At 49.7% G+C, this 13,228-nt stretch overlaps 1 protein-coding gene across 1 annotated transcript in view; it reads left to right on the forward strand.

Annotated features, from left to right (window-relative positions):
- The window catches only part of USP34 (ubiquitin specific peptidase 34), a 3,618,222-nt gene that overhangs the window by 387,553 nt on the left and 3,217,441 nt on the right, over positions 1-13,228 (forward strand). Inside the window, exon 7 of the mRNA XM_069608012.1 lies at positions 1,929-2,121. Within this exon, the coding sequence (XP_069464113.1) occupies positions 1,929-2,121 (193 nt within the window). The remainder of the gene's footprint in view (positions 1-1,928; positions 2,122-13,228) is intronic.

Genomic DNA, 13,228 nt, shown 5'->3' on the forward strand with positions numbered 1-13,228 from the left:
ATAAGGCTTAGGGATTTTAACATATTGTATTCCTGCTGGTGAAATTGTTCTCCCATCCCCTACCTTTTGTGATGGATGCTGACCACAAGGTCTAGGGCCTTCAACCTATACTAGGGGGTTGGGTTGTGTCTTGAGGAAGTGTGCATTATTGTGCAGGTCCATAGGGTACTTACCTGCTTGGTTGATTTTATGGTTACCTGGTTCTCACCACCCTCCTGTTATTTTATGTTGGGTGATGGTATTGGGCCCACATGTAGGCATTGGGATTAAGAGTCCTTTCAGAGACATTGCATTTTTTATAATAAAATGCAGTATCTTTTTAATATTCTGTATTACCGAAGTATTTATTTGAACTGTTAGTTTTAGATGTGTGACTTTATTAAAGTATGTTTTTTCAGTATATCATTGTGGTGTATTTTCTGGAGATGTGTGGACTGATTGTACCTTTGCGTCTGCCTACTACCCTATCTCACAGTTCAGTCTTGTTGCTCTGTCCATGTTGCTTACCTTAGAGGTTTGGCTTTCTTTTCTTGTCAGATGTGCTAGCCTCGCATTAGGGTTATTGGTTGTGGTGCACTCGAGATACTGGTATAAAAACTGCCTTAACACCTGTAAACGTAGACTGGAACTCCTTGCATAACTTACTTTCTATGTAATCTACTGTGTGGACACCCCTCTGTGTGTCAACTGTGCCTTATTTCCACTCCTTCCTACCTTCCACTTCTCGCAGTGAAGCATCGACTGCTCTGTCTAACTACCACTTGGAGAGCCAGGACAACTTAAGGGAAATCCTGCTTACCACTGATTAGCTGATATTCCAAAACCTTCACCAGAAGACTTTAGAAAAGCTTCCTAATAGCTGCCTTTACTGCTCGGACACATTTACCACTAGGGGAGTAAGGTCATTTTGACATTAATGCTGTTGTTCACTTGTAGGTAGATTGCTCTCGCACCCTAAACACTAAGGCAGAGAGAAATCCTTCTAACGCACAGGCAACATTAAATTGTGTTTTGCAGTGGCAATACTGGCATGCGTTGGTCACTGACATCAGAAAAATGTTTTTTCAGGACAATGCTGGCATTTATCGATGAGACGGGACCCTTCAGCTACTACCAGCATGAAAATGTTTAGCAAAATGCTCTGGTGTACTGTGACCAGGAATGGACTGTTTGTTAATGCATTCACCTACAGACCAATTGTAAATTATGACTTTTTAACCACTTTGCCTGAAACCCATTACTTAAAATGTTATCAGTTGAAACCTCATTAAAGCACTCAAATCGGTTCGGACTCTGTCACGCGAATTGAGAAGAAATATTTTGCCCCTATGCATCACCATGTTCTAACTCCGTTCATGAAGGTCATGATCACGTTTTACACTCTCTCCCTCACTATACCCTTTTTACCTAAGCCGTCTTTGGTTTTCCGGTACAGTCAAGCTGATTCCTCACAGTAAAGAGTTGCTGTCCCGAAAGGTGGGACAAATACTCCAAAGCTGCCACCATACATGCTGAAAATGAGAGCTTGGCGCCTCAGTGGTTTAAACGAAGTATTTCAGCTGAAAACGTGGTACTCATTTAAGCGTACAGTATATCATCCACCAAAAAGCAGTAGATGGCTTTGATTTTATATTGCGATTTGGAGAAAAGCAGTAATTCGTTGTGTTATACTGACCATGGCCTTTCCATTGCTCCTTGGGTCAATCTGGTATACAAAATAGTCCTGAATGGTGGAAATTTCACTTGTTTTACATAATATGCTTCTGTAGGTATCGTTTAGCTCGATGCAATGGATGCTTGCGGTTCAGTGTCCAACGTGCAGTTGAGATTCTCATTATGAATCCTTTCTAAATGTATAAATTGTTGTGTTTTAAAAGTGCTGTAAAATCTGGCTTTTATCTAATTGTGGATATTTTTTTGTTTATTAGATATTTATGTAAACTATCGGACCAGGAGTTACGACAAAGTGCTGCCCGTAATATGGCTGATTTGATGTGGAGCACTGTCAAGGAACCTCTGGACACAGCTTTATGCTTTGATAAAGAAAGTCTTGATCTTGCATTTAAATACTTCATGTCTCCTACTTTAACAATGAGGCTTGCTGGACTAAGTCAAATCACGGTTTGTAATTTTTTTTTTTTTTTACAACTTTATTTAATTTTTAGAGCATCACTGACATGTGTATATTGACAAACGCTTAATGCCAGGTATACAACTTTCCTGTACATGTCAAGTAATTGTAGCCCCTATTTGGGGTTTCAATACAAGAAAATAAAACTTCTTTGCTCATATAGGAAAAAGGGAAAACAAAAAAGAAAAGAAAAACAAAAACAAACAAAAGGAAGAAAGACATATGTAATGAACATCAAATTAGTCCCCCCACCCCCAAACATATCCCCAATTTATGGGTGAAAAGGTGTACCGTTCTGATTTATAAGTTCAACAGGTTGTATCGCTGTCAATGTGAAGTTCGAATTTATCAAATGATAAGTGTAGCTTGAAGTAACCTTGGCTCAAAGAATGTCTGTATCGTTCAACAGGTTGAGTCACTTTCCCGGCTTAAAGCTCGGGGTTATTAAATGATAGATATTGTGCGAGCAGCCTTGGCTTAAACATCTGTTCTTTGTCGTCCATAAATTTGTGTAATGGTAGCCAGGTATTCAGGTACCGGGTGTAAGAGCCGCGGGTCAGTGCCGTCACCTTCTCCATGGCCATTACTCCCCACAGTCTTCCCCACTACATGGCCGTTATTGGGCCTTCCTTGATCTTCGAGCTTGTGTTATTGTAATCCTGGCCGCACTCAACATGTGGGCTATGAGGGTGGCTGTAGGCTCTGAGTTTGCATAGCATCCCTCCACCGTCTCTCCCAGGAGTACCACAAGCGGGTCAAAGGGTAACCCCATACCAGTGATGTCTTTGATATGGCTTAAAATCTCCTTTCAATAAGCCTCTGCTAGTGGGCAAGTCCACCACATATGGATAAGGTCCGTGGGTTGACCACAATTCCTCCAACGGGCTTCGGGATATTCCAGGTTAATTGAGTGCATGTGTATGGGTGTCATATACCACCGGAGGCAAAGTTTGTATGCTGCCTCCTTAATGGAGGTGCATTTGGAACCTTTAGCAGTTCTATGCCAAATGCGACCCCAGGGTTCTTCAGAAATTGGTTTCCCTAGGTCTGTCTCCCATTTTTGCATTAATGTGAGTCCACCCCTCCCATTAGACGGTATAATCTAGTTATACCCTCCTGTATGGTTAGCTCTATTCCTTTTGGGTTTCTAATTGCCCTTTCTTTTACTTTTGCGTTGGAGACCCAATGCCTAAGCTGGACATAATATCGTTCCTGCTCCGGTATGTGGAACCTGGCCTTATAGTCCTCAAACATCAAGCGCTACCCCTCCGTGTAAAGATCTTTTAAAGTCAAGTTGTTTTCCCTGCTCCCCCAATGTGTCCAGAAGTTGGCTTGCATTCCTGGGTTAAAATCTGGGTTATAGGCGATCAGAGCGCACGGGCCTTCTCCCACTTTAACCTTCTTATTTCTCAATACCTTGTCCCAATACCATAGGGTAGCCTTAGTTGATTCTAGTGGCATACCTCCTTTTCCCCTGTGATGTGGGGAGAGGAAGCCAAGGTTCCCCAGGTGTGACTTTGTCGCTGTTATTTCTAGCGTTACCCATTGGTTGCGGTCTTCTCCAGATGACCATTGTAGCATCTGGGCTATTTGTGCTGCCCACAGGTACGTATGGAATTCTGGGACCCCCAGCCCCCCAAACATTTGTGGTCTGAAAAGTACCTTTTTTGAGATTCTCGGTCTCTTCCCTCCCCAGATAAAGGACATCACTTCTTTCTGTAATGCTTGGATAGCTGGGCCCGGGATTTTTATCGGAAGAGTGCCTACCACATATAGAAATTTTGGAAGGAGTCATTTTAACCGCTGTAATGCGTGCCAGCCAGGACAATTCTTGCAATTCCCACCGTTTTAGATCACTTGTTAGGGTTTTGAGAAGATCTGGGATGTTAGCCCCATATAACCTGTCGTATCTGGGAGTTAGTTGCACCACAAGTTATTTTACTGATTTACGTTCCCATTTCAAGGGGAATTGTTAAGGGCTTTGGATTTTGGGTAATTGATATGGAAGCCTGAGACTTGTGAGAATTCTTCCAATAGTTGTATGGCCACTGGCAGGGAGTTCGATGTGTCCCTTAGGAACAGAAGAATATCATCTGCATAGAGTGCCACTTTCTGCGGTCCCACATTGCCCACCTCAACCCCCCGGACCCCCTGATGACCATGGACCTTACATGCAAATGGCTCCATAGCCATAGCAAAGATCAGGTCCGATAGTGGGCACCCCTGTCTTGTGCCTCTCTGAATGGGGATGTCATTTGTGAGTTTCCCATTAACCGTTAGTCTAGTGGAGGGGTATGCAAAGTTAGCCATTACCATGCGAGTGAAGATTGGCCCGCATCAACGTTTTTCCAGAGTTAGCCGAAGGAATCCCCAGTGCAGGCTATCAAAGGCTCTGGAAGCGTCCAGAGCTGCTATTGAACATTTATGGCCTGTCCTCTGCCCCCAGTCAATCGTGTCTATGGCTCTATGAATATTGTCGTATGTGTGTCGCCCTTTCACAAAGCCAGCTTGGTCTGAATGGATTATCTCTGGGAGTATCGCTGCCAATCTTCTCGCCAGTACCATGGAGTAAAGCTTTGCATCCCCATTTAATAAGGAGATCGGGCGGTAGCTTGCACAATCGGCTGGGTCCCTGCCTGGTTTCAGCAGTAATATTCTGGTTGCTGGGCACATATCCTGGGAGACTTGCCCTTTATCCCTGATGGAGTTAAATAGTTGTGTTAGGGGGCCTGTTAGGACAGTTCTAAATGTTTTATAATATGCATTGCTTAACCCGTCTGGGCCCAGGGTTTTTTGACCTTTTAATGCCCCTATTGCTTCCCCCACTTCTTCCTCCGTTATGAGAGCTTCCAGCTGTTGCCTATCCGCCTCCTTAATTTGCGGTAATTCCAATTGATTTAAGTAGGTAACCTGTGCTTCCCCCTCTAGATTTTCTTTACCCAGATTGTTGGAGTGGTATGAGAACATTGCCTCTTCTATTTCCTTTTCTCCCCTCATTATGTCTCCATTCCCATTACGAAGTTCAGTTATGATTCTGGAGTTTCTGGTGTCTCAGTTTGGCGGCGAGGAATTGATTGGCTTTACCCCCGTGTATATTTAAAACTGTTTTGTTTGTACCAGAAGACGTTCTGCGTCATCTGTTAGGTGGGTTTCTAAGATCGTTCTAGCCTTTTTAAGTTCCTGCCATGCCTTTTGTGAGCCCCTGTTTTGGTATTCCACCTCTGCTATGTGTATGTTGGCCTCCATGTTGCGCCTCGCCCTCGCCCGAGTCTTGATGTAATTTGATAATTGTGCAATAAACTCCCCTCGTATTACCGCTTTGCTTGCATCCAAAATGATCGACCAATCAACCCCGGGTGTTATGTTTTCCTGGAAATAATTCTGTAAGGTTTGTTCTAAGCCTGTTCGAACCATTAGGTCTTTCAATATTACCTTGTTTAAGCGCCAGGGTTTGTGAGATTGTTGTTGCGGGTAGTTTGGTTCTATCTTTAAAATTACCGGGGCATGATCTGATAGACATCGCACTCCAATTTCGAGGCTTGTAACCTGTGGGACCATTGTTTCTGAGATAAGTACCTTATCAATACGGGAGTAGCCCCTGTTACAGCGGAGTAATGGGTAGAAGTTCTGTCTTGTGCATTAAAGAATCGCCACGTTTCAAGCAGGTATAATTCCTTAGAAATTTGGCTAAGGCTTGTCTGAATGTGTGGTCATGGGAGGTGGCTGGGAGGGTTTTATCCATGGCTGCGTCCATCACCCCGTTAAAATCGCCACCAATTAGAATTTTCCCTATTCCCCATTGTGCAATCCTGTGCAGTAGGCTCAATAGAAAGTGGTCTTGTTTTACATTAGGAGCATAAATTGAAATCAACGTGACCAATTGTCCCATCAGTTCCCCCCCCAACATTAAATAACGACCTTCCAGATCCTTCTTAACAAAGCGTTTCTCCAAGTTGATACCCTTTGCCAGCAGGATGCCCACTCCCCGTTTTTTAGTCCCGCTAGAGGCCAGGTATTGTATTGGGAAGGCCCTGTGGCTCAGCCTCAGTTCATCTTCTGGGAGCAGATGTGTCTCTTGTAACCATACCACTGAGGCGTGCATATCCCTCAACCTATTTTAATATAGATTTCCGCTTAACTGGCGAGTTAAGCCCCTGAACGTTCAGTGAAATAAAAGTTAGATCAGACATTCTTATACTTTTAGCCATTTGTCCCCTTCATTGAGTTCCAACACACATGTATATTTAGGTATTATGTTTATATGTTGTACCTTTCCACCCAAAACAGTCAAAACATAACTCCCCCTCACCCCCCACTTTTCGATTATAACTTCCAAATTGCATTACCAACAAGATGCGTATATAATATGTCACTGGGTACTTTATTCACCCGGGAAATTTGGGGTCCGGTCTTCCCTCCCCCCCCCCCATTTTCTTTGCCGCATGACAGCTTGTGTGATTACAACTTGTGTTGTGATTTGACTTGGGATTCTGTTCCAGGTGCAGGCTTCTTCCTTTCTCATTTTCCCTCTCCCATTGATGACATTATACTTTTACTTTGAAGAGACTGTCCCAAGTTTCTAGATGCTCAGTGACCTTTCAGGTAGGATCAGTGGGTTGCGAGTCTTTGCTGCGCCTCCGGGGTCGTGGTCGCCCGGTCTCCATTGGCCCTCCTTAGGCCTCCCCTCTAGTTCGTCACTCCGGGATTGGGATCCTTCTCTGTCAGTAAGGTTGCCTCCTTCGTCTTCCTGCATGAGATCTGCCATTTCTTCTTACTTGGCAACCGAGAACCTCAGGCCCCTCGTCTCGAAGCAGAGGCATGTTGGATGTCCCCATCGATACCGCACCTTTCTAGTTCTCAACCAGTCTGTGACTACCCTCAGTTTTTTCCTCCTGGCAAGTGTAGCTTGGGCTAAATCTTGGAGCAGCTGTATTGATGTGGAGCAAAAGTTGATAGGTTCTTTCTTGCGGGCGGCTCGCATTATGTCCTCTTTCAATTGGTACAGGTGAACCCGGGTCAGGACGTCTGGAGTCAGATTCTTATTGATTTGATATGTGGAGTATGTTCTGTGCATTTGGTCTAACATAATTTCTTTGTTCTCTTCCACATTCAGAATGTGTCGGAACAGGTCCGTCGCATATTGCTGCAATTCTGAGTCCATTACTGATTTCGGAATTCCACGGATTCTAATATTATTACGCCTGGACCTGTTTTCAGCATCCTCTTGTCTATTTTGCACTCGTTCCATTTGCTCTTCCAGTTCATAATCTCTATTCGCCAGGATATCATGCTCGTGACTCTGCTCTGTTACTACCGTTTCAACCTCATGGATCCTTTTTTCTGCTGCCAAGATTCCCTTATTAAGGTCCGATATGGATTTGGCCAGGTCATTTGCACTTTCTTTAATATCCTTCTTGAGTTCCTGTAGCATTTCCAACAGATCCGACTTTGATAGGTGGGTCTTCTGGAGTATCTGCGCCCTCTGAAGGGGGGGTATGTACCTGGGCTAGCGCTTGTACCTGGTTGTGTTTCTGTGTGTCTGCTGTTTGCAACAGGGATTTGATGTCACCAGACCCTTGGCCTTGGGCTTTCGCTGTTTGTTTGGACATCGTGGTCGATATCTTCCTTGCGTGAACCACTTTGGAATGTCTGTATGAGGCCAAGTATAGCTACTTAGCTACAATGCATTTATGCTTTGGATTGAAGTTTATTCTGAACTACCAGGAGCAGTCTCTAGGGTTCCGCCTTTCCCCTTCTTCCCGCACTTTCTGGGTTGTGTGCTTCAGTTTGCTGTATTATGGAGGGGTGCTTGTATTTTCTGACTCTGTGACAGAGTAGCCGCTTGTATTAGATCATGCCTGGTTGTCTGTGAGCTCGCCTCCTGCAACCCACCCTACCAATAAGTGGCGAGATGGGACCATTACATCTGGGCTCAGCATTTGGTTATTGCTGTTGTCACTAGTCTTTTAATGTTGCTGCAGTGCATTCTGGCGAACCGGTAAGGATTCATATTTCTGCTTAACTCCTTATATCCCACATGATGGGCATTCCGGGTATCTATAGATGGTTAAGGTGGTGCATGCTGGGGCGTGGCTTGGCGCCATGGCGAACAGTCGGGTCTGGTGAGAGCTCCCGGCCACGACCGCATGTTTGCACGTAATGCGCAAGTAAGGTTCAGGTTTTTGAAAGCAAAGTCGGCGTCCTGCGGAGCCTGGAGGCTTCTGCAGCCCATCCCTCAATGCCGGTGCCCTGAGGCGAAAGAGGACAGAGTTTGAGGCGAATCCCTCCGGCGAGAAGTGTGGAAGCGGGCGGCAGCCCAAGATGGCGGACTATGGTGTGATGTAACCCGACCCTCTCTCCAACTCCCGAACCGAGCAGGAACAGCGAGAGATCACTCTGGAGCGGGTCGCAATCTTCCCTCCTGAAACGGCTGAAGACTGAGTGCCCAGCACCCCCGCCGGAGTACGTATCTGTGGCGGCGCAGTGCAGCATCCAACTGCAATTGTAGCGGGTCCCGTCTTCGGACGAAGCCCGGGGAGCACTCCGGCCTCGGCACAGGGTTCCTGAGCGGTCGGCCCGAAGACCAGTGGCGGGCAGAGTGCGGCGGTGTGGGGCTCCCCCTCCGGGGCCTCACCCCTCGATATCTACGAGGCCTGTAAAGCCCCAATACTGAAGGCCCGGAGGTGTACCGCCGCCCACGGCTCATCCAGCATCTTTGCCCGCAGGGCCCAGCACGGACAGCAGCGGGCCCTGTCCTGTTCATAGGCAAAGCCCAACGAGCCCTCCAGCTCCGGCACGGGGACGCAGCCGAAGATCATCTGCAGCTCCAGGCGAATCCTAGCCCGGTAGGCTCAAGGCTCGGAGCCCGGCCTGTTCTCCCGAGTTCACCAGCTTCACCAGCTCCCACCCGCGCCGGCGCAGTGACCAACCACAACAGCAGTGGCCCCTGCCTTCAAACGAAGCCCTGGGGGGGCACCGAGCTCTGCGCAGGAGATCCGAAAAGCTGCTCACCCAGCATCTTTGCCCGCAGGGTCCAGCACGGGCAACAGCGGGCCATGCCCCGCTCACAGACAGAGCCAACGAACCCTACAGCTCCGGCGCGGGCTCGCATCGGAACATCACCCGTAGCAGCAGGGCAGGCCCAGCCCCGAAGGCCCAAAGCGCGGAGTCCGGCTTCTTTCCCCTACCGCACCAGCTTGCACCTGCACCGGCGTAGTGCCCAATTGCAAAAACAGCGGGTCCCGCCCTCGGACGAAGCCCTGGAAGCACCCTGGTCTCAGCGCGGGAGGTCCTTACGCCGGGCCTTAAGACCAACAGCGGGCAGAGAGCGGCAGTGTGGGGCTCCTCCTCCCGGGCTTTGCCTCAACACCAAAGGCCCGAGGGAGCACCACGGCCCGTGGCCACCCCCACCATCTGCGCCCGGAGGTCCCAGCACGGGTAGCAGCGGGCACCTCCCGGCTCACAGTCGGAGCCCAACGAACTCTCCAGGTCCAGTACGGGGCCACATCCAAACCCCATCCGCAGCAGCGGGGTAGGCCCAGCCCCGAAGGTCCAAAGCACGGATCCCAGCCTCCACCTTCCGAACTCTCCAGTTCCCCTTCCACTGCGGCTGGGCCCTGACCAAGCACAACAGCCAGCACGACCGCTTCTCCTGCGGAAGCCGGTGATCCCCCTCCCTCCCCCGAGCCATCCTCGGCAGCAGCAAAGTGAATCCGGCCGGGGAGGAGTGTGGCCCGGGGCTCCCTTTCCTCCCCCTACCGAACCCATAGGCTCTCGGCTGCCAACAATCTGCGGAGGCCCGTGGGCGATCTACAGCCCCCCCGGGTCCCAGCCGGAGCTGGGGGCGGAGGGGACCCCCCCTCTACTAGCCTGCCACCAGCTGCGTCTTAAGCCGGGGAGAGTGTGGCCCCTCAGCGATCCTGACTGCGCAGGCCCCAGTGCCCACTCTCAGAGGAAGGTAGGGCAGCACTTGCCGCATCAAGTGGGAGCTCCCTGGGCTGGCAGACCAATCTCCCTACCTTGGCTTTGGACGAGGAGGGGAGGCGTCCTCTTTAAGAGAGTCCTGTGCACAAACTGTGGGGGGAGCTCGCTTCCATACCCACCCACCGAGCCCCGCGGCCCCGAGGGTTCCCTGCGCCCCCTCCCTGAGACCACCCCAGACCCCCGGAGAAGTGACCCGTCCGAAGAGGGCCCAGGGTTTGCCCGCCCTCCACCAGATTCCAAGACGCTGTAAAGCTCAACCACCATCTATTCGGCTGTGCCCGCAGCAGAGTCACAATATAAACCTGCCCAGCAGGGGGCTGGAATCGCGGGGGGACCCTGAGTGCCCGAAAAACAACCAACTCAGGTGGGGGTCGGTTGAGCCCCTGCCTAGGTCACAAGGAGTTATGGCCAGGAACCAAAAATCAGCCAAGCAAACCGACATAGCGACCCTACTATCCACCACCATGGGCGAAAAGTCCAAGAAAGGGGAGAGTAATGACACTACGGGTGCGTTCCTAGACCCCCACAACGACTCACCAACCCAGGGAGTGACGAAAGCTGACCTCCATGAGCTCCTATCTGCCACAACCAAGGAGTATCACAAGGGCACAGAGGAACTGAAAGATAAAATTGCATCCCTGGACAAAAGAGTCGGGGAAGTCGAAATCAGAACAGAAGAAATCGAGACCACCCTGTTCGAGCAAAACTTCGAGATTGGGGAAGGGGCCGACAGACTCGCCTCAATAGAGGCCAGATGCGAAGCCCTTGAGAACAAGCAAGAAGAAACTGAAAACCGGTCCAGGCGCAACAATATCCGCTTGAGGGGCATTCCGGGCTCGGTTCCCGACGAAGAACTTGTCTCCTACTCAACGACCTATTTCACTTCATCCTAACGCTCCCAGACAGAGCCCCCCCCTGGAACTGGACAGGGTACACCGGGTTAGAGCCAGATAAAATGCAAATTCGGTGCCGGACGTTCTGGCGAGAGTCCACTTCTACAAAGTCAAGGAAGAAATAATGCACGAAGCCAGAAACACGGCCCGAATCTGCTTCCGAGATGCTGAAATATCCCTTTACCAGGACCTGGCTGCGTCCACTCTCGCAAAGAGGAAAGCGATCAGGCCCCTCGCCGAATTGTTGCGTGAGAGGAAAACAACCTACCGCTCGGGCTTTCCCACAGCTCTAATCTTCAATTGGGAGGGCAGGCCTCGGATAATCCCCTCTCCTAAAGAAGCTGAGCGATTTATGAACCCGGAGGCCGAGGAGGAGCCCACCGCCGAAACTGCGGAGGCCCCGGGGAGACCCCACCAGAGCTTGGACCAAAATAGCGGGGCGTCGCAGACCCCGAGGCCCACCGGGCAAGCCCAAAAAGGACAACAACCGCTAAGTGGGACGCCGAAATGCCACAAGCTGACTTCATCAAGTGAAATCTTTAGCCTCTACCTGAACTTAGAGGCACTACACCAGTCAGGCCAAATGCCTCGTTGGTTGAAGGCTGGTCCGGAAACCTGGTTATTGTTGGGGGGGGGGGGGGAGGGAGAGGAGGGAGGGAGAGGAGGGAGGGAGGGAGAGAAGAGGAGGGGAGATGACCCTCAGAAAATGGGGCACATGGCAGAAAACACTTGACGACATGGAACAGGAAATCTCCAGGGAAGACTACGAAGCGTCCTATCTAGGACTTGGGTTCGCTAGAAAAGACACTTACTATCACGACATGGAATGTGCAGGGGCTCAACGCACCAAGAAAGCGGAAATCAGTGGAGCACAAACAACTAGCAACGGACATCGTCTTCCTCCAAGAAACCCACTTGATTGCGGAGGATGAAAAGCAAATACGTTTTCGAACCCGAAATGCTACTTCGCCTCAGCTACACAGAAAGAGGGGTGTCACTATCCTCTTAACCCAAAATCTCCCATTATCACAGATCACCATCAAAAGAGATCCAGAAGGCAGATTCCTGCTCCTGAAAGGATTTAGTCGAACTACTGATTACCCTACGGGCCAAACAAAGAGCAAGACCAATTCCTCCGAAGCCGCCTCCCAACCATCACGGCCTTCGCAACAGGCCACTTGCTAATCGGAGGGGATTTCAACCTCCCTCCCAGACCCGAGGGCAGATAAGACGCTCCCAGCCTCGAGGGAAGACTTCAGCAAATCCCTGGCTCTGGCGGAATTTCTGCGGGAAACCGAGACCATAGACATCTGGAGACTACGCAATCAGGGAGAAGGAGATTACACATTCTTTTCACATGTACATCGAGGCTACTCGTGGATTGACCTCCTGCTCGCCGCTACCACTATGGCCCCCTGCGTGGAGAATATCCAAATCGGACCCATTGCAATCTCGGACCACGCGCCAGTCACGATGATGCTGCTGCTGCACAGAGCTCCCGAACCTACTCAGAGGCAATGGAAGCTGCAAGACCACATCCTCACCGACCTAGCGGCCAGCTCCGACTTTGGGGAGGTGATTCAGAATTATTTCAGAGAGAACACAACCCCAGACACTCCAATAGCAACAGTGTGGGACGCCATGAAGCCGGTAATCCGATAGGTGGCGATGGATTCATCAGCAAGACTCAAGCGCCAAAACCTGCTGAAGCAACGAAAGCTAGAGGAAAGACTCATAGAACTAGAAACCAAGCTCAAACAACGCAGCGAGAACTAAAAAGAGCAAAAAGAGAGCTGGAGATCCACTTAGCAGACCGAGCCGCCAGAGCACTGACCTACACTAAACAGTATTAATACCTTAACAGTAACAAAGCGAACCAGCTCCTAGCACATAAACTGAAAAGGCTCCAAACCAGGAACTACATCCTAACCTTGCTGGACAAAAAGGGCTCCCAACACCATCTGAACCCTGAAAAGCTGGAAATAATGGTCCGGCACCACAAGGAAATTATGGCAGGACCCCCCCGACGTCAATCCCAGCCATTACTCCATTCCTGGCCCCCACCCCAAAACCACAGCCATCCTCCGCACTCCCGGACTTGGAGCTCCTAATCTCAGCGGAGGAAGTTAGCGAAACGATCCGCCACCTGAAAAACACAACGCCCGGGCCAGATGGGCTATCCTCAAAATTTTACAAGAGGTTCGCGCACCTGCTAGCACCG

The sequence above is a fragment of the Ambystoma mexicanum genome, chromosome 4q (genome assembly GCF_040938575.1).
Source record: "Ambystoma mexicanum isolate Mex_15411 chromosome 4q, UKY_AmexF1_1, whole genome shotgun sequence".
NCBI classification, from domain to species: domain Eukaryota; kingdom Metazoa; phylum Chordata; class Amphibia; order Caudata; family Ambystomatidae; genus Ambystoma; species Ambystoma mexicanum.